Below are 26798 nucleotides of genomic sequence, written 5' to 3'. Positions count from 1 at the left end.
TCACAGACAAGATGTTACTCTGCACCCTATCTGGCCATGGGCTGTAAGTTGAGTATCAGTGCTTTAAATGAAACAATCTGAAAGTGGAACATCACTGTTTGGTTGCACTGCTTGCTACTTACAGACAGATGCAACCTGTGAAAAGGGATCATGGGCAGACTTTGCGTTGACTTTTATGTTTTTTTAAGAAATAGTTTGTTCATTTGGGGAACTAACTTTATTTTGCTCCGAGAATTGGATGAAAAGAATGATACCATTTGTCTGTGCAACTACTGACAGAGGTTAGTTAGCTTGGCAGAAAGACTATAGGTGAAACAGTGAGCCTGGACAAAGGGTAATATTGCCTGCATTTGGCCTTGACTGCAAACATACATTACCTGCATTGTGGCCATGCTAACTGAGCCTGTTATCTCTGTTATGTTAGTTGTGTTTTTGGGTTTCCTTCCATGTGTTATCTCATGATGTCAGTAGCCATCTATGTGAGTGAAGATACTGTACTTGTGTGTAAGTGCATGATTAACACATGGGGGCCCTGAAATAACAAAAGTGTAAGTATAAACCCGAATCTGAAATGAAAAGTGCAAACACATTGAACACTAATCCAACCTGCTCCCGTCCTCTCTTCTTTGTGTCTGTTCCTGTGTGTCTGTGTGTCTGTGTGTCTGTGTCCCTGGCAGTCGGAGACCCCCACCTTCTCCAACCCACTAGACCTCTGAACTCCTCCCTACCTCCGTCTATACGTCCCACCCCTGGATGAGAGGCCACGGACAACAGTGCCACCTTCCTGTCGTTTTCTGCCACACCTAACCTGAGCCGGCTCCTTTCTCCTGCTCGTACTTTCCCCTTACAACACACACACACACACACACACACACACACACACACACACACACACAGAGCTGCAGAATACTTGAAACAAACTTGCATGACTGTCTTACAAACGTGCTGAACCTTCAGAATTTAGATCAACTGTATGTATACAATATAAAATCACTGATACAATTTTGAGTGTATGCGCACAAGTGCATGCACACCTGCTTACATAAACACACACACACACACGCATATATACAAGCAAATACATACAGAATATCTGCTATTAAACCTAAGGTGGGGGACGTTTGCAAACTACTGTAAGCATGACACTTTGCCTGAGTATTACATTATACTCCAGCCTTTCTGACGGGTATTCTGGCTACTGACTGACTTATTTTTTTCTCTTATTAACAGTTGCTTTATTAAATATTTCCTCTTTTTTTCTGAGTTCTTCACCCCTCAGTTTTTTTGTGTCACTCATCTTGCATTGCCGGTTGTGCTCGAAGAAAAAAGTGTTTTCGTTAAATGTCTTCAAAGCAGAGTTTTAAAAAGTGGTAGCTACTTCTAGATAAAATCATGCCAAGCAGCAGAACAGTATCAGTGTGTTTTTACAACAAATTCTTCAGTTGACTTATTTTGGTGACCATCATGGATAGATTACTGAGGGGGCCTACTGGGTACAGGCCTAGGGGCCCAAAGTGTCAAAGGCCTCTGTTGCCTTTAACTGTACAATGTGACTCAAACTGAAGCGTCGAATGAGGAATGACCTCAAACAGACTGACTACAGAGAGACAAAAATGACCCCAAAGAGACACAAAATTGAAGACTGCAAAGACACATTAAACAACTTCACAGAGACACAGAAGGACTACAAAAATACTTTAAACAACCACAAGGAGACATAAAATAGCCTCAGAGAGACACAAAATTACTACAAAGAAACATAAATAGCTTCAAAGAGACAGAAAATGACTACAAACCAACAAAACAACCTCAAGGAGACACAAAATGACTATATAAGCATAAAACATCAAGAGACATAGAATTACCACACACAAATTTACTACAAAAAGACACAAAACCAAAAAACAAGATGCCTAACAAAAAAAAAACTCAGACAAAACCACCACAAAGTCTGTGTGTCTTGCTCCTGGTTGTGGGGCCTTTTTCATATTTCTGCCCAGGGGCCCATCGTCTCATAATACGCCTATGGTGACATACATGTTTTTACAACATTTTAGGCAGCTGAAAACCAGATACTTTTATTTAAAAATGACTTTGTTTTTCTGAAGAAGTCACTGAAACTCTGCTCTCCGTGAAGTCATGTAGGAAAACGTTTATTTTCATGACAGCATTTCAGGCTACAAGGTGAAGAAGAAACCCCTCCGTCCTCCCTTTTAGCTCCTCTCCTTTAAATCTCACCCTCATTGTTTTCCACCTATTATCAATGACACAGTTTTCACCATAACTCACCCAACTCACACAAGGGAGGTTTGCTTTAGAGGAGCTGCTGCTCTTCATCTTTTCTTTCCCTCCTCTTCCTTTTCTTCCTCCTCCTTCTCTTTCTCCCCTGAAGGAGCGATCATCTGAGGGGCCTGTTGCAGACTCCAGAAGGCCTCACTGTCACTAAATTCACACGTGTTATAACTTTAGTGTATAATTGAATCAGTAGAGAATAGTTCACATAACTGGGTCACAACCATCTCTCAAAAACGCTGCTTTCAACGAACCTATGCAACAAAGAACATGATTATCCAATGATTTTGGCTTAAATAGGTGCCTCCCATGGCACTTTTTCCTCTTTCCTCCTTTCCTCTTCACAGAAACATTGTCAATAAGTAATATTATCGAGGCGGGATTTAAATAGAAAGTGCAATATATGGAATGTATGTTTGCTGTACGACACCAATCAGACAAAAATCAGTTGATTTTTAACCAAGAGGAAGGGAATCTGTGGCCTGGGTCGCACCATGAAATGGTTTGATAGTTCCTTATATGTCCTTTTTATTCAGAGGGAATAATGGGAAAGGTTTAAGAATGTTGGAGTGTGTTTTAAAGTACGTTTTGATCACATTATGCACTTGTGATATAATGACAGGTAAAATGTTTCATCCAGATTTGCCATTTAATTTGTTTCTTTCCTTTTTGTTTCTTTTCTTCCTTCTCTCAGCGGTCACGGGGGTGAGTGAGAACACAGAAACAGCCACAGTCTATGCATAAAACTATCAAAACGCTCCTCCTGTTTCACCCTCACGTCGCTGTCTGAGAGCCTGCGAGTTCATCTTGTCACTCGTGTTGCCACTGAACTCTGCCGTCAGTGTCGTGTTGTATTTTGACCCCAAACAAAAACCCACCAGCCATGAAAAAAAACATCTCTGTACCTCAACTGATGTCATTTTAACCGTTTTAAAACCACCCAAAATACTTCCCTTGTGCATCTTAGTGATCCACGACTGCAAACACAACAAAGCATACTGTACTTATTATTTAACAGTAAATAGTGTACTATGGACATATCTTAATGTGATATTATGTATATGTGTGGTGCATCTTATGGGACTTGTACTTCCACCGTCTAGATAATTTAGTCTGCTGAATATTTAAATTATTATGAATAAATGAGTATGTGTATAAGGAAATAATATTTGGAAAAACTTATAAAAATGTGTATTGCAGTGATGTATATGGGTGTTTGCAGGTTGTTTGATACTTTAGCTTGTAGCAGAGAGGTTTTTTTGTCTTTCTTGTTTCTCTCTGTGTGTAGAAGAGCAGAAAGGGACAGTGTGAATGTGTGAACTCCTGCAGCAGCCAGGTCCTGCATCTTGTTTAAACTGCTGTGGATGGAGAGATGACTTTACCCTACAGGGCTGCTGTGCTTTGTCAACACAATAAAAAACCTCAGTGTACTGAATGAAGTTTCCTTCCTGTCTTCTTTGTCTCTTTATACTCTCAAATACTAACAAGACTATGGGACTGTTCATCCTTTATGAGGTGGGCGAGGGGGTGGTGCAAAGGCATGTCAAATAATTTGTAAGCACTGAGAGGGATCTATGTTTCTTTTTTTTTGACGTAGAGGAGGAACATACAATATGAAGTTGTTTGTATTGACAGGTGGCTATCATGCACCCATATTTGGCTGAAGTGCACACACAGCTTTTGTGTTGCAATTTGTAAGAGGAATTTGCATTTTTGTGAGAAATTAGCTGTTTGTTTTTCTGAATACTCACTCTCATGCTGTTTGCCTTTTGCATTGGCTCCAGTACCTCCATTTCACATAAATCTTTCAAATAAATGGTTATTTATGGTGGATGGAGGGTCATTCATTTCCCCCCCAGTCACTCAAGGAGCCTCAAGGGGATATATTTGTAGCTTTGGGGAGGGTTAACATCAGCATGCTATTTTTTCTTTTCATTAGCCACAATTAAGTTCCTAAAAGCAACATTAAAGCTCATCATTTCAGGCACCTTTGCCAGCAGAAGTAGGGGTTTAAATTGCAGAGCGACCAAACTCAGAATAAATAAAGAAAATGTTTGCAAATATATAAGAGTTTCACTGAGGGTTGTGTTTAACTGTGATCTTGAGAGAGCAAAGGAGTGGGCCTTTTATCACAGTAGAAACAGCACAGGTGTAATTTATTAAATAAACGATGGCTGAGCTGCTTCAGTTTCTCTGCACGCTTTCTGCACTTGGAGCCATCATTAGTGTCATTGGCAACACCTGTGCTTTTTCTACTTTGACAAGTCAAACTGTCTCCTGCATTTTTACTGCCAGAGTGGGATACCAAAACAAAGAAGAAAGTCAAACACAATGTGTTCAAGTTGCTCAATCAGTTTTATTCAGGAGAAGGGGAGAAAATATTACTCAAGGAAAAAAAAAATCAGAAAGCTTCTGTCAGAAGCAGCCCTCGAACAAAATCAGTTCTCTAGATGATCCTTCATTTCCAGCCAACAGTCACTTCTATTTTACATTAAAACTGATTAGTTGAGATACTAACTTATTCCAAATAAATAGAATATTTTCTCTTTTTTTAGTCAATCTTTGTATTAAATCACAGCCAGTCAGTAACCGCCTACGCCCCGACTCCGAACTAACTTCCAGACACACCGTCCACGCTGCCAGTAAACACGGCAGAGCAGCACTTCCCCCACACACCAGGCATAATGAATATACAATATGTTACACAGTTACAGTATATACACCACCTCTTTTACAGTAAAGACAATAAATGCTTCCTCATTGCTATTTGTTTCAATCACGCATGGCAAATTTAACAGTGAATTAGAGATCGTGGGAGTAATTTTATCCACATTGTTTTATTTTACAAGCCCCGAAACAACACTAAAAGAAAAGAAAGAATCATATTTTGTGGCAAAGGAAACCAAAAAGTGACAGAGGAATTTCTTAAAATCAAGAATGATTCAGTGAATTTATTCAAAAACCACCTGCTACTAACAAAGTGCTGTGGTTTAGGGTAGTCGCCAAGCTGTTCATGTTGCCTGTAAAAAGAACATATGGCCTTCACGTATTAGATATAGCTTTCTATAATTGGCTTAAAATACAAAAACTTGCAACAACGCTTTCTGTCCTGTTACTTTAAGTGATAAATATCAAATGTGCAATTTAATAACAAAACAAATGTGTCCTCTACCTAAAAATAAACACAACAGGGAGGATCTTAAATTTAATCCAAATAAGAGGAAAGAAATGCCTCCAAAAATGGGATTTTTGGATGACTTGCGGTGAAATGCTCAGGTCTTTGCATAATAAAATCATGGAAAGACTCTTAAAAACCTGAGACCTTTGCCATGATTTGACCTGAAATATATATATATATATAAAAAAAGCTGTGATAGCGTAGCTCTTGGTTATTAGTTGCAAAGGGAAAGACCTCAATGGTGAAGAAATCAACCTCTACATTTGTGAACATGAGCATCTCTCCCTTAAAGCTAGACGCCTGCGATGAGTTGCTCCTCATGTTGGGAAAACTACTACTTTAGTTCTTGTTTCCAATGCCCAAAGATTCACTCAGTGTTGCCAATACAAGAGTTAGAAAATATGAACAAATTTGACTTGCTTTGGAAAGTTTCCTCAAGTTCTGATTGGTCCCATACTTTTGGGATTAACATTACAACCTCTGGAAGTGAGCAGTCTCATTAATTTCACCAGCTTTCACTCATATTTACAATTCATCCTTCGAGCGCAACACTGCACACACACTCACACACCTTCAATTAAATTCATACGCTTCAACTGGAACCCTCAGCTTAAGAGTGTCGCTTCATCGGATTCCCCCTTTTTTTCCTCTGCAGATATTATTAAACCAGCTAATTGGCTCTGTGGCAGAAACGGTCTAAACAGCCACAGAGGACAGAGCTGAATGAGAAGCTTTTTACAGTTTTAGTGCAATCATACTTATATAATCTGATAGAACTCTACAAAAAGGAACAACAGATGCAACTTCAGCTGACGAGGAAACAGCTGGAAATATACACACACTCACGCATCACTCACACAGTCCAGTTGTAAAGGATGTGCATTAATTCATCTTTGATATGTGAAACTACAAGCAAACGTAACAGAAAAGACCAGGCTCTTATGAATAGTGTCGATGTGCTTAGAGACTTAAAGACCCCATGGGATAGATGTTATGGCTCAGTTGTGGATGAGCAGAGATGAGGAAAAAATTACGTTTTCATGACTTAAATGACAAGTGTGGACTGATTTTGTGATGAGGCCTGCCCATAGACAGCATATAAAAATGGACTACACGAGAGCTCAACAAAAGTGAAGCTAAAACATCTCGACTGCCCCCTGGTGGCTAGCTGCAGTATAGGTCATAACTTCCACCCCCGAGGAAGATTGCTGGGTTAGTTTATTTCACATAGTGGCCACAAGTGGAATTACACCGTCTGGGTCCATCATGTGATGCCATGGGGCCCTAAATACTTTTTCCTGTGGATATGTATTAGGGAAAGAGACATCTGTAAATCAATGGATACATTTCTTTTGAGTGACACAGCCCCTGCAAAATCATTATATTCACTATCGAGATTCGATCCATTCAGTCCAATAACATTTGTAAAGTTTGGGTTTGGTTATAATTTGTTATTTGATGCTATAAAAAGGGACTTTGTGATTATGACTGACAGCTGTGTGTGCCAACTGGCATGCTCACAATACATGGCGCTGCTCTCAAGTGGTCCAACAGGAGTATGGGCAGGAACTTGATACCGCTGGATCGTGACTGTGCAGATTCTGGCTCCAAATGAAGTCACCTACGCAAGATCTAGGATATTCTGGCTTCATTTTGTAAGAGGAGATGTGTTGTCCATCTTAATATACAGTCTACGGGACAGTGAAATACCTTAGAGCAACTATTTATAGAATATTACGCAATGAAAGATGAATTATGAGTGAAGATTTTGAGATTTTAACTTCTCTGTAACTTCCTCCAAGTTACTGCACCTTAGTATTTATTATGGTAATGGTAAAGCAAAAGTAAAACAATTTGCAGATAAACATGATGCGGATAGCAACTTCTATTACTCCTACTTCTCCTCTTATTATTTAGATGAATTTAACTTTGAAGATGTTTTAGCAACAGTTGAGAAATTATGTTTTTTTCTTTATGGGGTCTTTAAATTGCATCTATCCCCTAAATGACTTCAGAACCGACCTTTTCATAACGGCGGTGACTTCTCTCAGTCTAACAGGATGTTTGACATCACAACACAAGCATTTCACATATATTAACATTTCACACTGTACAAACATAAGACTTATTTTCAGTGTTTGGAGGAAAAAAGATGATGTGGAGAAAAGGTTATTTTAGGAACAGTACCACTCTGCGACACCTGCCTCTGTCTTCCTGAACGTCATCATGTAACTCGCCAGCTCTTGACTTTAAACAGCACTTACAATTCAAAAGCTATTATGTGCACTCTTTAACTGACTTCAACTTCCCTCTCGCTCTGCATCTCCTCTCCTTGTGCAACCTTTCACTATCATCAGTTCTCCTCACGTTACACAAACACACAGGTAAATATTCGGACTATTACATTCAAACGTGATGCTCTTTTTTTGGCATTTTGTACAGTGAATTGTGTAAAACTGAGATTTGCACTAAAATGAAGTTGCACACAACCAGGCTGCTAATTTTTCAAAAGCTTCGAAGTACTGTATCAGCAAGGGCACAGAATATACGACCCCTTTATTGCACTTATGTGTAAAATGGGAGATGAAAGAGGGATGGGGATTAAAAATGGTGGTAAGAAGAGTAATCAGATTGCGTTAAGGAATACTGATTATCTCTCTGGGAAGAGCATCATAGACAAAAAACATTAAAACAACAAATAGAAAATACTCTCTTTTTATCCATGCACACATTAGTGCCAGCACACAGAACAGAGAGGGGGCATTTTAATGTAACTGGGTCAAAGACATTCACATGTCTGTGACCACTGTTGCGGGGGGTCATGTTACTTTAGAAGTGTTTGTGAATATGATCAATAATCTACAAACATACTGTTGTGTTTAATAATCCCCAGACTTCAAGACATGTCCAATATCTCATACACACACAAGCACACACACCAGCATCTGTCATACACACAACTCACTCACACCACCAGGATCTTGACTTCGTCCTGTTCATCAGGCCGGTAGAAGAAGGGGATGCAGGGGTTCTCTCCGAGGAAAGGGGGTGATCTTAGTGCTCCCTGGGGGTTCTGGATCTCCTGGAGCAGCTGCATGATCTGCTGGGCAGTGCCGTCCTCTTTGGGTGCCAGGGGCTTGGAATCAGTCTGGGCTGACACGCTCGACAGTGTCTGGGATGAGGAGGCTTCCAGGTCTGTGGTGGGCTCTGACAGAGGAATGACCTCCATGGTTTCTGCAGCAGAGAAAAAAAGGGAAAGCAGCACGCTGAAGTTAAACTGATTTGAAAAAGGCATGCTTTAAAGGGGACCTAATATGCTTTTTGGTTTTTCCCTTTTCTGTATTGTTTTGTATAGCATTTCTGTGCTTGTAAAAGGTCTCCCATGTAATAAAGGCCAAACACCAAACCAAAGGGAACTCTCTCTCCCTCAGAAGGCACTGCTCTTAAGCTGCCAGAAACAGCTCATTTGAGTTTCAGTGTTTACTTCCATAATTTAGTGATATCACAATAAAACAAATACACTAAAATGTAAATAGAGAGAGCCATCTGACCAGTCAGAGCAGACTGGACTTCTCAGGAGGCTGGACATAAGCTCAGACAGACTGTTTCAGACAGAGGTGCTGCAGTAACGGGCAGTATGAGACACATGATGTGTTTTTTTGAATATTAAAGCATGTAAACCCATTCTAGAAAACCCCTAAAATACAAATATGATCCTGAAAATGAACATATCAGGACCTCTTTAATGACTTCTACTATATAAAAAAAGGGCAAGTGGTATTTAGAGAGGGCACACCTCCAACCATCCTATGTAAACAGTAGGGATATGTATTGTTAGGATTTTACCGCTTCTATTACCCTTACTGGTACTGTTTATTCATATGGCATTTTGACAGTGCTCTTATCGGTTCTGTTTTCTTTATACCAATGACACAGCGGTTAACATCAGAGCTTATCAATATTCCATTTTTTGGAAGTTTTGGAGTCTTTGCCAATTTAATTCCAGGTTTTGGTACTCATCCCTAGTAAACAGTGATCATGTTCAATTGTTTTTGCATTAATTTGTCATGTAGCAGGTGCAGCTGAAGCGCACATACAGTACTTCTGCTTGTGCCTACCTGCTCCACTGGCAGCACTGAGCTCTGTATGTGTGTGTGCTTGGTGCTCAGGGTGAGTGTGATCCTCCCCAACAGGAAGTAGGTCTGGGTTCACTGTGCCAGTGCCGGCAACTGCTCCGGTGTAGCGGCTGTACCAGTCATTCCTCTCAGCCACCAGTCTCATCACTAGATCCTGCAGCTCCGCCAGCTTCGCCTGATGGACGATGGAGAAACAATGAAACTATGAAACTGAAACCATGCAACATGAAAAACATATTGTGCAACAACATTACTGCATTAATGTTTATTTTAAAAAAAAAAGGGACAGTACTTTCATCTCCTCCTTGTCCTGAGCCAGCATGCTGATGTACTGCTCCTTCTCCTGGTGTTTCTGCTTCATGATGGCCCGCTGACTCTGATACAGCGCTATGTACTCCCCTGGAAGGACAGATACAGAACAAAGTCACAGAAATTAGTGTGGCGATGAAGAGTTTTTCTATATATCTGAAAAAGTGTAGATTTTACACCAAAAATTCATTTGTAAAAACAAAAATATCACACTGTCTCACCTATAGTGTCGGTCTCTCCAGACAGCTGGATGCAGCGGTGCTCCAGCTCCTCCACCCTCTCCTTCAGGTCAGCTTTCTCTTGCATGAGGGAGGTGAAACGCTGCTGAAGTTTCTCCATGGCAGCTTGCAGGGCCTGATGAACTTCCACAGGCACTCCTCCTTCTGAAGAAGTTGAGTAAACAGCTGGTTTAGATCATGCACCCTTATGGTTTCACTATGTTTTTTATCCATATAATCAGAAATTACAGAATATTTTAAGTCTTAATTGAATTGATAAGAACATAGTCACTCAACTTAATTGTTCTTTCACACAAATAACTGGTCTATTCTTCCTCACCTGAATGCTCGTGACTGTGTTCACAATGACTGTGTTGGCCCTGAGTGTGATCGTGATCGTGATGATGATCATGAACAGGTTTGTGGCTGTGGTGTTGGTGCTCAAGGCTGAGGGCCAGAGCGGTCTGGTGACGGGCTGCCATGTGGAGCCTGTGCTCCTCCTCCAGTTGCCTTCTGGCCTCGTCCCTCTCCGCCTCCAACTGAGCCAGAGCTCCACGGATAAACTCCTCCTGTGGTGGGGGGGCAGATGGTGGTGGTGAGGAAGGTAGGTGGCAGCGAATGAATAGGGTCAAAATAGGGTGATGCCAAACTTTTGATTCATGTGTAAACTATTTTCACATCACAGGGGGTCTCAACATCATTTCTGTATTTTAAAAAAAAACATTCTGGCACAGCAAAAGTCAACTTAAAGGTTAATTTAGGCCTTCATGATGTAATAAAAAAAAAGGAAATTGACAAATCCTTATTGCATATGTGCACAAGTAGTTTTTCAGAAAGAACATTCATCCTCCTCCTAACCATTTCCTTTTGGCTCTCAAAGTCTTCTGGGATAACTAAGGAGGAAGACTTCTCTTGGCTCTCCTGCAGGGACTGGCTTTCCACTCCATCACCTAATTAACATAATGACAAATAAAAACTATTAACATACTTAAATAACAGGTTGTTTTTTTTTTACAAAACAGTAAAAGACAAAAGGTAAAAAAAGTACCACCATACCAGCAATGGACAAATCTTACCTTGGTCTCTGGGTGACGAAGCAAGAGCAGAGCTGTTGAGCAGCTCCTTTACCTCCGCCTTCAGCTGCTCGTTGTCTTTGACCAACATCTCCAGATGCTCCTGCAGGGGGAGACAGAGAGTCATTCAAAACAAACTCCAGACCGCACTCAGCATATTAGATGAGGAAGAAGATGAGTGCATCATATTTACAGCACTTCAATAAAATATCATAACATTATTCGTGAAATACACACCTGCGCCTGCTTGAGCTGATTGTGACTGATCTCCAGTTGCACGCGGCCCTGGCTTTCATCGTGCTGCAGCCGGTCCATCAGCTGAAGCTGCTGCAGATACTGGTGTTGGATCTGTTCCCTCTCCGAGGCCAGGGCCTGGTAGCCAGCACAATACTGCTGCAGGTGGGCCACGACCTGGTCCCTCTGCTCTATCAGACCCTGAGTTTCCGTACCTTTCAGTTCCAGCTGGAGCCAAGGAGACAAAAGAAGATTAATACCATGTGGAATTGAGTTGAAAAAAAAATTGAATCACTTTCTCGATGCTATTATCATATATTGCTCTATTGTTGTAATGCACTGTGTGTATGTCCTACAAGTATAGAATAAAAACTAAAAACATATGGTGCAAGCATTGGCAGATGCCAAGTCATGAAAATCCATTAGCAGGCCTCTGATTGTGTTTGTCATTGTGTTTTGTGTGTGACCACACCTGCTCTTTGACATTATGCAGCTCCTCTTGTAGTTCACCCATCCTGCGAGCCAGCTCTTTTTTCACATGTTGCTCTGACTGGATGGCAGTGGTCAGCTCCATGTTCTCATTGGTCTATACAAATGAAGGAGTAACAGGAATTTTGGCTTAAAGGCAGCAGTCTCCCATTTTCTGAGCTCGTTGTGAATGCATTTCCCTTTTTTTGCATTTTATTATTGACTTATTGTTAGAGAAACAGGAATCAAAACTCAAGAAAATAATCAAATAACAAAGACATGAAAGATAAAATTAAACACAAAATGCATTTAAGGAGAGAAGGCCAACAAGGATTCAGCAAAAAGAAAAGATGATCCTGATAAAATTGTAACAAATTAGGACAGAAACAGATGAAATATCAAGTATATAAATAACAGCACTTTCAAAATGTGTCACAGAGAGAGGACAGATGGACAACTAGATTTTCAGCCTCACCAGTTTGACAAAACCATTCTGTAGCTCAGCCAGCTGGTCCTTCAGTGTGCGGTTCTGGGTGAGAGCACGGCTAATAGTGGCCTTGTCTGACTGAACCTCCTCCAGCATGCGCCGGCGGTCCTCCTCCTCCTGGGTTTGGCTCTCCACCTGCCGCTCCATCTCGCCCATACGCGTCTCCTGCTCCGCACACAGGCGGCTCAGCTGCTCGTTATCTCGCAGCTTGGGGAAATATTACAGAGGCTTATACAGAAACTTCAGTCTAAGAATATGTAAAATGTTCAAACCATTATGTAAAGAACAAATCAGTTGGTGTAACCTTTCATAATAATTCAAGACATCAACAAAACATTAGCTGTAATTTAGGGAGAGTGCTCAAGCATGGGTTAATAAATGCATACCTGTGCCTGGTACTGTGCAGTAAGAGCATCTTTCTCCTGCTGTAGTGTGTTGAGAGCCTCTTGCAGAGCCACCTCACTCTCTGATGGCCCTGAGGACTGGGGCTCTGCAATATCCAGCGCCTCTCTCTCCTGGGACAACAACGCTGGAGGAGAAGAAGAATTTAATAATGTCAGAGAAAAGCACCAGACTGTGGCAGCTATGTCAACACGTGTGCCCAGTTTTTAGAATGCTATTGTCGACATATACTAAAGCTTTTAAAGATTATGTTAAAACAAAATACAACAAATCAAAAATAGAATGTGCTATGTTTTTTAAGTTTTTACTGACATTTCATGGGAGCATATAGTATATGACGGTATGTGTACAAAAAAACCAGAGAAAAAACAACCAAAACTTCTTGGTTGTCTTTCCACTGTTCCAAATATCTAAAAGTAAAGCCTTCACTCAGTAAGATCTAATAAGGTTGCTCAGCATGCAGTTTTTCCCCTGTCTGTATGCCGTTGCCGGATGGCTTTATACTGGTCCTGTAAAGCTATTGTCTCTCTCAGCTCAGCTGCATGTTCCAAACCAGCGGAGACCGACCTCTTGTGGCACAACACATTGCCTCAAAACTCCATTTCAGGATGAATTTAGTAAAAAGAGGAGTGTTTGACGCCACTAAAAATCATACCTTCAGGATTTCTAAATATTCTGGTATACTGTAACAATTTGATAACACCAAAGCCTTGATGCAGATGCATTTGGTGGAAGATAAGGGGAGCCCATTCCTTAATCCAATCAAAAACGAAAGAATTTACCAAAAGTATACAGGCAGCTTAAGGAAGGAGCTGCAGAAAATCCAGGAAAAGGAGGAAGCATTACATAAGGGCAATGGGAACCTCTTACCGGCAGCATTTTTTAGCTCCGTGATGCTGGCTTCCAGTTCTTGGACTCGGCTGATGTTTCTGTCCCTCTCCTCTGCAACCAAAGACATCTACACAGAAATCGACACAGATCATGTAGTCATTTGCTTATCACCAATACTTGAAAACAAAAACAACAACAAAGAACATACAGATTACAGGTTACAGTCAACCTTATGTCAATGCTCATGTTACTGTACCTGTGTTAGCAGCTGTTCTGTTTTGTCTTTCCATACACGGCCCTCCTCCTGGATCTGCTCTGCATAACGGTCCCTCTCTATCTGCAGCTGGGCTACTGACTCCATCAGCTACAACACAAAGAAAACGGTGTTAACAAGGCAAGACTAACTTGTCATAAAATGGTAAACACGCAGGAGTTTAGGCATACATTTCATAATTGTCTTTTTTTTAATTTCATCATCTTAATCATATGAAGGGTTAATTTGCAACTTTTATGTATCAAATAATCAAATATGGAATGTAAGAGGAAAAATAGGAAAGGTAGCTGACATCTCATGAGTCATTTGACACAAATGTGTACAGAGAGCTACAATGACTGTGTCCGACGTATATGTTTCTATAAATGAATGGCTGCAGACACTATAAAATGGCAGTGTATCTGCTAAACAGCCACATGCATAGAATAAATATCAAAACACTGTGTACAATCTCACAACTTAAAAATGAATATTCACACAGATGACCTTATACACAGACCTGGTGATTGTGTGCCTCCAACTGCTGCTTCTCTCCCAGCAATAACTGGACCTGCTGGTTGGCACTGGTGGGATCTGACTGACTGGAGCACTGGAGAGAAACATAAAGGAGAAATTATGAAATGAAGTGTAGGTATTCATAAAATGATGACATCTGGCGGCATTGTCAGTGTACAAAAATATAGTAATCAAGATTAAAGCAACTCCCTCGTAGCTTGGCTGTAAAGTTCATCCATCTTTCCGATTACTGTTAAAATAAAGATCAGTATATATATGTGTATGGACTGTAAAATGTTGCGCCTATGTGTTAATGCACCTGTTGCAACATGAGGTCAGCTATTTCAAGTCTCTTGCGAAGATCTTCCACCTCCAGCCTCATTGCTCCATTCTCCTGCGTACTCAGCTTTATCTGCTCTGACAGCTCCGAGCTCTGCTGCTTCGACTCCTCACTCAAATTGCTGCGAACACACACATGCAGACACACACATTGTTCATTTAACCTCCCAGATTCTAACAGGACTTAAGAGGTTTGCTCATGCAATCTGTTGCAATGCATACAATTTCATGGAATCTTAATACCATTATTAATGTCAAAGCAATGCTTCTGCTGTGGAAACTTTATGAAATACATTTGTATGCTAGGATTAAGTGACTTACTTTAGTCTAAACACCTCTAGCCTCAGACTGTCTCTCTCCTTTTCATATTCTTTGTTTTGCTGGGGACAAAAAGGAAAAAAAATATTTAAAAAAAAAAACACACACACAACTTCAGAAGATAAGTGAAATGTAGAATGGAGGTACACTCATTTGTGTGTGGCTGCTGATCTATTTTTCAAGCATTATGAGTCAAGTAAATTTATCATATGTTATATATTGCACTGCATTAGACTTTCTCAGTTAATTCTGTTCATGAGGAGAGATTACTGCAATGTTTGCTACCTTTTCAAAGTGTTTCTGCTGTGTTGAGACAGTCGACAGTGTTCTCTCGAGCTCTGACACTCTCTGCTTTGTTGCCTGCAGACGGTTATTCAACTCCTCTGCCTCAGCTACACACACACACACACACAAACACACAAACACAAAAAGAGAGACACAGACAAACTGTTAACTAATGCTTTGCCAAGATGAAACATTTTTATTCAAGTGCATGCACGGCTGATCATAAGACACACACACCTGCTTTCTGCCGTGCAGCCTGTTGTGTGTATTGTAGTGCTGTTTGTAGCTCTGATTTCTCTGATACAAGTATACCAATGGTCTGGATGTGAACCTTTGGAGAGGACAGACAAAGAACACAACTTTTCATGAGACTGGATACTGTCAAATGACTATACGTTAAGTTCTTCGTGAAACCACAACTTAAAACTAAATCCAAAACTTTACAGACTAATAACATTTAGTGCAGTTTTGCTACGCAGACCACATCTTTTAGTCTTGTCTGGGTGATGAATCATCGGGGAGGGGAGTGTTGAAATAGGGAGGGTGTGTTCTCAGATCATATTTCTATCCACTTTAAATCAGGGTGACACCGTGGACTCTGGCATTACACACGGCTACATTACAAGGCAGCACAATTAGATTTTTTGCCAGTTTTTCTTTTGCGATGACACAGTTTCAAAAATTCTAAACAACCTTCATCAGACAAATTTAATTAATGCGCATGGGTAAGTTACCTGTAATTGTTCCCGCATGGCTCCCTGCTCTTTTGAAAATCTCTGTTCGAATTCTTTACGCTCCTGAAGAAAGCAAAATACCAAAGTTCATGAAAGACCAGGAAGGAAGCAAAAAATTCAGTGGACTGGAAAATTGAGACAAGAATAAGCAGACAGAAAGAAATTTTTTAAAAAAACAGTTTACCTTTTGTAGCTGATCTGACAGCCCCTGAGATTGCTGTGCCTGCCAGAGCAACAGGATATGCATTTAAGTTTGGGAAAGATCAACACTTCTTTCATCACCCTAGCAGCAATTCTAGCCCCTTAAAACAACCAAATTTCTGGCACAAAAGCCCTCATCTGCATGCCAGACAGGACAGGGATAGCACAAAGCACTGAAATAATAAACCTGCTCTGTTATCTATGTTATGGTAACCTTTAAGGTATTATTTAAAGCTTTGAGTTTATTGCCATTAGTGTGCTACGTTTCAGAATCTACTACCAAGTTCTGACAACTATGAGTGAAGTATGTATCCATATAACTCCTTTTGCAGAGCTTAGAATTTGTATCAGTGTATTTTAGTCAAACTAAGTGAGAGAGAAATAAATAACATAAAAGGCACGCATGACTTCTTCTAGTGTGTGGTTACTTTATATGACATGCAGAATGCAGACAGTCCATGCACAAATGTGATAACTGTGGGATGGCTAGAAAGGGGATCACACAAACGTGCACACAAAAACACACACAGCTTCTTACCAGCTGGTCTAGCTTGGTATTTAGCTGAGAGTTTGTTAGGTTGCTGGACTCCAGGGCGGCTGCCAGCTCCTGGTTCCGACCCTATCACGTGCACACATGCATCCGGGAATGGAGGGGGAAAAAAAAGAGAGGGATAAAGTGCAGTGGCAAAAGTCAAACAAAGAGGAAAAACTTTATAATGTGAATTATTAACATGGAGGCAAACAATAGCACTTCTACAAGTGGTGCAAAAGGTGTTTTTAATAATGAAACATGAGGCAAATAATCAAAATATACCATCAAATACATGATGTTGGTTAAACTGATTAATGGAGAATTTTTAGGTAGCAGTGCGTTTCTGTACATTTTCTTCAACCCTCACCAGAGACCACATAACACTTACAAACTGCGATTTATCTCAGGAAACCCAATTTATTTCAGAGTTTTGTTGCCTTGTGATATTTTTGTCTATTTTGTTTCTTCTGCCATAATAAAATATCAATCATTTATCGAACCAACTACACATTAATTTCTTCCACAATTTTTTAGCAATACCTTCAGTTGCAATGCAGCCCTAACATTGTCTAAGTAAAAAAAAAGTCTTACTGCAATTTTTTTGACAAATATAAAAGGGCATCTCTGTAGCACTACAATGCTTCATTTATAATGGTAAACTGTCATCACATTGTGATTTTGATAATATTTCATTAATTGTGCAGCCCTACATCTGAGTAAACTAACAACCAACAGTAACAACGAGTCAGAGTTTTGGGCAGATTACACTGCCACAGGAGGCTTACCATTTTAGATAACTAGCTACAAAATGAACTACCCTATAACGAATAATCAAGAGTTGCCAGAGAAAACTCATTCCAGGCACAGTATGTGTTGATACTCAACTGAGGTTCACCTTAGATGCCGGTATTGTGTGATAACATGATGTCATGCTTTAAAAAAGTCAAGGGTATGCTGTCATTATACGGAGGACAGCAGACAAATATGTATCATATTACGATGCCGCCAACTTACTGTAAATAACAAAACACACTATTATGACCTGAACGTGAACTGACTGAATTCAAACTTGGGTTTTAAGTTCACAGAAAATATTAAAATATTAATCTCACCTCCAGCTCTCTCTCTCCACCAGAAGGTGCGCTGTCCCCATTCACATACGCAGCAGATGACTGTAATGACACAAACAAGCACATTAATTCACTTCCAAACAGAAAATACAAGGTACAAGGTAACTTTATTGCCATATGTGAAATTTACAGTGAGACCCTATGGACAGCCTGAATATTGAATGTCCCACATAACAGCATTACATTTTTTAAAACTACAATACTGTGTCTGTAGACATTTGTATGTAGAATTACGAATGTGCTTGAATAAAAAAAAATGACCCCTTTCTAAAAGCTTAAAGGTAAAATGGATGCATTGCAGATGGGCAATCTGTTTAGTCAGCAGTAGTAACACCTGTATTTCACCACCAAGTGGGGCAACAATACCTTTACATTTTTTCTTGAGTTTAATATAAAAACAGTGTTCTTATTATATTAATGTATGACCCACTACTGGATAAGCAAGATACTTGTCAATACTCATCTTATTAATCTTTTTAGTCTGCAGATAAAAGGTTGTTTTTAACTGTGTCTCAGAAACCTGACAAAAAGAACACTTCATGATTTGCTGCTGACTGTGCATAACTAAACCAAGTTCAGAGGAAATGCATCAAGCTGGTGCACCAGTTGATGCTGTCAGTGAGCTTGAGGCCATGGCGAACAACTGGCAAATTTGAAAATGCTTCTAGTCCATTCTTGCCAAGAATAGATGCAGCATACCCTTGCTGAAAGTACACATCAGTTTGGTGTTTTATTGTTAAAAGCCGTACACTAAATGGAAATGTGTGTGCATGTGCTTGTTAGAGAGTGACAGGATGATATTGGCAGGATTAACATCGTACCTCAGAGACTAGGCCGTTCAGTTGCTGTGAGAGCTGTCGCAGGCTCTCTGTGGAAGACAGTGGTCTGCCGGATGACAGACATTAATAATCAATCACACATAAACCATGAAATGTATTATGTTGCATTAGTAATCAACAGCTGGAGTAGCAGGACATATTGAAGCCACAGCAGTATTCTTTATTATAACTAATTTATGACAACTGCACAAATATTAAATGTGCTGTTGGTAGAATGACTTCACAGAACGATCAGTTTCCACAGGCTGTTTCCTCACCTTGCAGTAAATCTATACCTCTAAATTCTAAACAAGTTTGACTGCAAAAAATATATCTGTGACATGATAATGCAAAACCTTGGCAGGCATATTCTACAGTGGCTTTTTCTGCCTATGTCGACACTTTTTACATCCAGTCCATATAAACTAATGCAACCTCTGTTTTGTGTGTGTTATGTGCTACAAGATAAAAAAGAGGGATTAACGATAAGATACAAGGGTACCGTGGTCAGTGAGTAATTAGGTACCTCACCTATTTTCTTCTGTTAAACTCTCATTGCCGTTGGTATCGGGATAGTCCTGCTGAGACGGAGAGTAATATCGAAAGAGGAAGGGAGAGTTAGACACATGAACAGACATAACACAGACAATAAGATTGGATAAAAAGACTTTGCGTGATGACAATGCACATAGCACACATCAAAATCAAACAAAGCAGGCTATCTGTTGTTGTCTCCCCACATGTACCACTAAAAATGCAGCAACTGGCAAATACACTTTTTGGAGTCATTATGCTTAAGGCACATAAATTTAGATGTGAAGGACACGCAGAGGACATGATATGGTTTGAGAGACAGAAGAAGACAAAAAAAATGACAGAAAGAGAGAGACACACCTGCAGGTCAGTGTTGTGACCGACAGACTCAGAGTTAGTAGCAGTGTTAGCGCTAGCAGGGTTAGACACAGGTGAGCCGCGACCAGGCTCGCCCTTTGGGTCCTCCAGCAGCTGGGGAACTGAAGACCCGATGGCCTCCATGTCAGCAAAGGTCTGAGGTGACACATACACAAAAAATGCACACACTGGTTTAATGCCAAGAAAACAAGCAGTTATGATGAAAGAGCATCAGAAAGACCACGATGCTGCAAACTGTATATGCTTTTACATGCACAGAAATATCTTAATGACTGCACTGACTATTTCAGGGTTATAGTTCACTTGACTCAGTTACATTCATGATATTCCACAGTCTAAGTGGGCATAAGAATGTAATAAGAAAACGATGGGACTTTGTTAGCAACTATTTTTGTTGTACTTTGCTTAAAGAGTGCCTTAATGCAGGCTCTGTTGATTATAGTGATAGATATAGCGAGAAAGCTGTTACACTGCTGCTGCAACTCCAATTTTTCCCTCCACAGCTACTCATGGCACTCTCTGAAATGTCAGTAGAATGAAAACACTGAAATAACTCAAGATTATGCTGTATGAATGTTAACAGTGGATTGAATGAGTGACGAACAATCCTTCTCTGTTGCACTTACTATGACTTTGAAGCTAATGCAAGCAAGACATTTGGAACAACAAAATAACACTTTTAGGAGTGCATGTGAGGCAGGCAGTAAAAAAAAAAAGAATAGACAAAAAAGTAGCAATGAGAACACCACTGAAGTGTAAAACACACAAACTGTACTTGTTTTCCCAGATGCATGCCTGCATGATTCACTAAGACGCAGATATCACAGCCATGCAACCACTGAGACTCATGCCACCCACTACTAACCTGCCCATTCACACTCAACTACTGCATTAGATGGGCGAAGATCACCAACATTATTTGGATAAACTCAGAGAAATAATCTTGCAGCCTTTATTCTTTAACTTTTAATGCACTCTCTTGACATGGATTTAAAAGCACAGCACCAACGAAAGAATTACCGCTTAAACCCGCCTCATGCTTTCTTGTCTCTGTGACACAAAAGAATATCTGTGCACTTGACGTAAGAGGGGGTAGGAATGGGGAAGCAAGATACGATATTAAATACCTCATGAGGAGCAGCTATTTACAGCGGAGGGATGCGACAGACAGAAACAGGCAGGGCAGAAAGAAAAAAAAAGAAAGAAAAGAAAGCGAGAGATAGAGGCTCACCTGACTGTTGCCATAAGGAGGTAGGACTACTCCATTGCTTTGACTAAGTGCTTTCAGAATACTGTCAAACTACAGGGAAGAAGAAACAAGGGTGGAAAGTGAAAGAGATGTGAAGGGGGAGAGAAAGATTAAGCAAGTGACAACGAAATAGCCAAGCGGGCACAGAGAAGCAGCTGCTACATGAAATCTTAGAATTAAGAGATCCAGAAGTGACGAGGGTGTATAAGACGAAGAAACCGAGGCTGGTATACCCAGTTGAAGAAGTCCATAAATATTTCCTTCATTTTTATGGAAGCTTTTTATTTACCACTAATAATTAGAATAATAATGGGCTGCAATTTAACTGCTTTGTGTAACAGCGCACTGTCAATTTATGTCCACTTTAAGTGCTTGCTTTTTTCCACTGACAAGCTCATGTTGTTATTGTAAGTGTCTGACATTACTGTTGAAAGGACCTTATGAAAAATAAAACTTTTTCTTTACCTTAAACTTAATCGTGTTTCTGTATTATTGTGTGTAACCACATCTTGCTTAAGGAGAAGTCTCGTTCTTAAGTCTCGCACAAAGTGACCTGTTGCAGGACGACAATAGTGGAAACATGAGTGAGAGTTTGAGAGAGGAGTGCTGGTTATAATTTGCTGTGTGGGAGTACAGAAAGCATCGCTTACTGATATCTAATAGATTTTTGTTGTTCATGGCTGAATGTTCAATTGATTTCGTCAATGTGTAAAAAGTCAATGTGGAAAAAAACGAGACTTCTCCTTGAGTAAGCCTTGGTGAGAAGCAACGACAAACACATCGTGTCAGGTGACAGGTAAAGGAAAAAAAAGTATTTCTCTGCAGAGTCCTTTCAATAATGTTGTGAGACAAAATCAAGCACTTTTGGTCAATGTTCACTGACAGTACTGTAATGACTTGAGTGGTTACACAGCAGTCCATTTTGCAGCTGTCAGCTGCAGCACTCTCTCTAAATGCTGGACCAGTTTAAAAAAATATGGTCTTCATTAGTCACCAAGACAGAAAAATATGGGATAAAAGGGCCAGGTTGAAAAATACCAAAGTTACCAAAGGACTATGTTTGAAAAAGAAGCAGGCAGGATATGGATCTTTATAATGTAAATTACCATCAGATGTGGCATTTTTTGTAAAATGTGCTCTGACCCCTTAATCTAAACTCCATTTGGTTATTTGGTTACAGCATCACAATCAAGATTTTCTACCTCAACCGGCTTCAGACTACAAGTCTTTCCAGTTTGGCCAATCAAAATCAAACATGTTTGGAAAAAAAAAGACTGCATCTGAACAAGCAAAGCGACTCAGCAGCAGAGTTGTGACGAGCCCAGATTCCAATCAGGCTTAGAAAACTACTAACCGACATGGTCTGTGGAAAGCTGACCCCGGTGTCAGTGAGCTCTCGTGTGTGAAAGCTGTGTGCTGGAGTCACATGCCTAACTGTGCGTCCTCATGGGCATTCTCAAATTGCTAATAAGAGCTTTAGCCAGACTATACAGGACTGGACAGTGCATTATATTTAAATGTAACAGTAGATACCAGCAGCATATAGGCAAATTAAGAGTGCCAATACTCAAACAGTGATGCACATGACCCCGGTTGAAGCTTACATTTTTTTAGTGTTCCAACATTACCAGCCAAAACACATGAGTGAAGCATTATTTCAAGAAAGTATTATTTCCAGTTAAGAAAAGTCTAAATTCTAATTTTGACATGTTAGAAACTCCCGAGAGTGATTCACTGCTTCCAAGAATACAAGTATTTAATTATTACTTATCGAAAATATAGATATTACTGTCTTGATATGGATCAGTCCCAGTACATCTTAACACATTCTGTCCTTTAAATCAGAGAAGCAAACAGGACTAAACAAAAAGCTATTAATAACGAGAAGATAGAGGAGACAACTATTCAGGATGGCAACACTTTAAAGACAAAATCAATAGTCGGCAAAAACAAATATACAAAAATAATGGTAAACTGACAAAGATATTTTTTTCAAAATAAATACTTATCATAACAAATCTGTTAGAACTAAAAATTTAGTGTATGTGCTGGCCTTGACAAACCTTTCTTTAACCATGCAATATGCATGAGTGCATAAAGTATATTTAAAAAAAACACAACAACACCTTATGGTTGCTGCATTATAATCATGGCCTCTAATATAGCCACTGCTATGATCCGTCTCTTGTACAGTGTCCTTCTCTTTCTTACATAAACATTATTTTCACCTGGTCAGCAGTTATGTGTCAATACAGCTACTGTGTTCTTGGCACTTTGCGTGTTTGATAGCGAGGATGAAAACACTTGGCAACTTGATAGTAATTTGGCCATCTCATTTCACAACGGCAAAATATTCTGTGATCAAAGGCCAAGCAAGCCATTACAAATCATTACTACTTGAAGAAAACAAACAACAAGACAAAGAACTTTGTCTATACGCATGTGGATCTCTTCTGTCTGTATATATTACACTGCCAGCTCACAGTTACCACAGAACTGGTGGTGTTGAAATGTTGCAGATTGTATGTGCATAACACGTACATACACAAAACAATGACTGCTGTCTGCCTATTGTAAACTGCCAACTTAACAGTGTTTTTAAAATGTTTTAGTGCTATGACAGTGTTTAAAATACAAAAAGGAAAATTTTTTTTATGCAAATTCAAATCTATTTTATAGGGTCACACTAGTTTTGGGAAACCAGGGCACAGACACAAGATTAAGTGCAAAAGCGGTATGTTATTTGACCATCAAAGACAAAATGACAAGCAGTCAAATAAATGGGAAGACTGGGACTGACTTACATTGTCTGGAGAGTTTCTGTCTGTTGAAGGAGCATCGTGTTGGTTCAGTCCCTTCACCTTCCTCTTCTTTTTGGCCCCTGCCCCACCACCTCCTCCTCCACCCTTTTCTCCTCCCACACTAGCAGGGGAGGTCTTCTGCTGAAACTCTTTCAGCTGAGCAGCACATAAGAAAAGGAAACAATAGATATAAGTAGAGCAAGCAACTCTTGACTGCCTGAGGGCAAACTCTGCTGCTGCCTATATAACAAACTTACACCCTATTTTATTACTTCTTACAAATCCTGCAGCAGGCCTTTGCTATCGTCCCCAACTTTCAACCAACCTAGACATTGCTTAGAAATATTTGCAGCAATATACAGGTTTTAAGGTATACCATGATATGAAAGTTGACAGCTACCATGTACATTTGCTTCTGTATGGTATTGGAAAAAAATGCAACTGAATGGAGAATCTCACCTTTATTTCATTTATATGTTATTTTTTTTACACATACTTTCAATTAAAATAAAAAAACGAATCAAAAAACAAACCTTGGTTTGAGGTTTAAATTATAGTGATAAAATTAGGGGTTGACCGACATGATTTTTTCAGGCCTGACACCGATTATTCATACTTAATGACACTGATAACTGATATTTGGTACTTATATCCATTTAAAATAAAAATGAAAACATTTCTGTCATATTAGAATTTGGAATATAACAAACTCCTACACAAACCTTTGTTTAAATGCCTTTAGCAAATGTTTAATCAAAACTGAAATTGTCATCATATACAGCAAGTTCCCTGCAACTCTTTTTCATAAAGTTCAAAAAGATCAAATTTAAATAAAAATTCAAAGATTAAAATAGCTCCCTGAGGTTTTACATAGTAAAAGTTCCTCCCATGCTGAGACTTTATTTGCATGTATTGCAGACTGCTTTCCCTGGTGCTGGTTGAGTGTAATACGCACACTTTTTGATTTATTCAATTTATCTGCAATCATTAAAACAAAATGCTGACACAGATAATCGGCATAATGCCAAATATTGGCCCTGTTAAATCGGCCAGGCCGATAATCTGTCGACCCCTAGATAAAATGTTTGTTTAACTAAATCTAACCATTCTGTTATAATTCATTTAAGCATCACTCTGACTGATAACAATAAATCTGTAATACTGTGAATCTGTGATATTTTCTGAGACTTTTGTCATACCATGAAAATCCCATGTCCCATGCTGCAACCTGACTCAGAACAACAACTGGAGGGATTTACCAAGACAACTGAATTGGGAGATGTGAATTTGGTCTGAGATAAAGCAAGGATGGACCCCCCCCCCCCCATCTACTCAAAAGATCCGGTTTCAAATGTACACTAGTATGCATAGCCACTGCCAAAAAGTTATTGACTGACACTTACACTCGTTTGTTCAAGGACTTAAGTAAACAATACGACATTGAAAACTTGCGCCAAACTATAATCATACATGTGTAGTTTACCGAACTGAATGTGTTTGTCTGCGTGTTTGGGCACGGTGCCTGGTGACATCTGTCGTGGGGGGCCCCAGCGAATCACAGGGGGACTACAGGAGCCTCCATGTCTAAAATACTGGGGTTGAATCGCAACAAAATGTCAAGTGTTATCCCCACAACCACTCATCCACGAAGATTGTAGGGCAGCGAGGAATGCTGACGAGCCATTTCCCGAAGCTAACATTTCACAGCTGATAAGGCCATCTTTCTGACTATCCCAACACACCTAGCTGAAGCACCCAGCCGGACAGGGAAGAGGGGTGTCAGCTGTCAAAACAGTCCCCGTCATTCTATCCTGCTAGCTCTGCTACAATGCTATCGTTTGTTTTGAAATTGCTGTTTCTTGACATTTCCCTTAAATAACTGAGCCATCCTGCAGACAAAACAGAAAGCTGTCCGACTGCTGGGTAGCATTCTTTACACACACACACACACACACACACACACACACACACACTCAAACACAGCCAACTGTTCATCAGTTAGCCAGCATGCTAATGATAACTTGCCTTAGTTAGCTAGTACGTTAAGATTTGCTAATAACCACATTTAGCTAGAAAGACACATGAAGCCGCTGGGCAGAGTAAGTTGAGTCAATAACTGACTAACTTAGAGGCGTAGGATGCGATAAACGCCTCTAAGGACTAAAAATAGTCCACATAATCTGGGAAAGTTAATGCTATCAGTAGAGGCCCGAGAGAAGCACCGATCTCTCCTGCGCATCGAAGCCGAGAGAGGAGCAAGTGAGGCGGGACAAGCGACAGCGCAGAGGTCGGACGACGTGTAATGACAACACCCCTGCTCCGTAAAGAAATGTATAACAAAACCCAAAGAAAACACCGGCAACGCTAACCAACAGAGACGAGGCAAGACCGGCGCTTACTAATGTGTTTAACCGTGTCAGTAGAGAAATACTTTACCTTTTTCTTGGCTGCAGCGAGTTTAATTTGCCTGCTCTGGTCGGCCATACTGCTGCTCTGTTTCACCGACCGAACCACGTCATCAGTTTGGTGTTTCTCGGTGTCTCTGCCGGTAGGAGTCGCAGGACTCTGGCTGTGATCATGGATGTATTATAGTGTGATCACCACGTACAATTAAAAAAAACATTAACCCCCCCAACGTTACAGATTTAAGTTAAAGACAAACTCAGTCTTTCTATCCGTTTAAAGTCCTCACCATGACAAAAGCAATGGACTCTCCTTTTCTTTGAATTTTTTAATTTCCTTTGGACTACAATAAAAATAAAAGTTTACTTTTTCACAGACCCCTTATTATTATTATTATTATTATTATTTATTATTATTATTATTATGGTTGTACAATTCCAATTCCATTTTGTCTGTATCTTAATAAAGACACTGATATATATATATATACATCAACTCTATGGCAGCCTAACACTTTTGCTTGTATATAATGGGCATTAATATATAATGGTAACAACAGTGGATATTCATCCTTTTTTGTTAAATAAAAATGCAAAGGAACAGTGTTTGAAGACACAGCTACATCTAGGGAATTTCTTTTAGCATAGCAAACCTAAACTGAATGGCAGAGATGGCTCAA

The 26798-nt window shown here is 39.9% G+C and overlaps 2 protein-coding genes across 9 annotated transcripts in view; one reads left to right on the top strand and one right to left on the bottom strand.

The window, feature by feature from the left end:
• The window catches only part of dnm1a (dynamin 1a), a 60744-nt gene extending 59092 nt beyond the window's left edge, over positions 1 to 1652 (top strand). Inside the window, exon 22 of the mRNA XM_042509178.1 lies at positions 678 to 1652. Within this exon, the coding sequence (XP_042365112.1) occupies positions 678 to 708 (31 nt within the window). The 3' untranslated portion in view covers positions 709 to 1652. The remainder of the gene's footprint in view (positions 1 to 677) is intronic.
• A 2976-nt stretch (positions 1653 to 4628) lies between these two features.
• On the bottom strand, positions 4629 to 26224 carry golga2 (golgin A2). 8 transcript variants are annotated; one of them, XM_042508811.1, is made up of 28 exons: positions 26153 to 26224; positions 23720 to 23872; positions 20898 to 20966; positions 19649 to 19801; positions 19286 to 19335; positions 18758 to 18821; positions 17919 to 17978; positions 16813 to 16893; positions 16258 to 16296; positions 16074 to 16136; positions 15577 to 15670; positions 15340 to 15446; positions 15058 to 15116; positions 14717 to 14858; positions 14402 to 14491; positions 13885 to 13992; positions 13668 to 13755; positions 12782 to 12924; positions 12384 to 12602; positions 11913 to 12026; positions 11444 to 11668; positions 11210 to 11309; positions 10992 to 11083; positions 10474 to 10702; positions 10137 to 10298; positions 9899 to 10005; positions 9589 to 9781; positions 4629 to 8704 (listed from the first exon to the last, which is right to left on the bottom strand). In XM_042508811.1, the coding sequence occupies exons 1-28, from the start codon at positions 26198 to 26200 to the stop codon at positions 8436 to 8438; spliced, it is 3321 nt and encodes a 1106-aa protein (XP_042364745.1). In that variant the 5' UTR covers positions 26201 to 26224; the 3' UTR covers positions 4629 to 8435. The 8 variants fall into 8 exon arrangements, with proteins under 8 accessions (XP_042364745.1, XP_042364746.1, XP_042364749.1 ...); XM_042508812.1 differs by having other exon boundaries at positions 19286 to 19332; XM_042508815.1 differs by lacking the exon at positions 19649 to 19801.
• Between the last annotated feature and the right edge of the window lie 574 nt (positions 26225 to 26798).

Source organism: Plectropomus leopardus, chromosome 20 (assembly GCF_008729295.1).
Source record: "Plectropomus leopardus isolate mb chromosome 20, YSFRI_Pleo_2.0, whole genome shotgun sequence".
Classification (NCBI taxonomy): Eukaryota; Metazoa; Chordata; class Actinopteri; order Perciformes; family Serranidae; genus Plectropomus; species Plectropomus leopardus.
The sequence above is the reverse complement of the archived record's forward strand: the minus strand, read 5'-3'. Positions and strand labels throughout refer to the sequence as shown.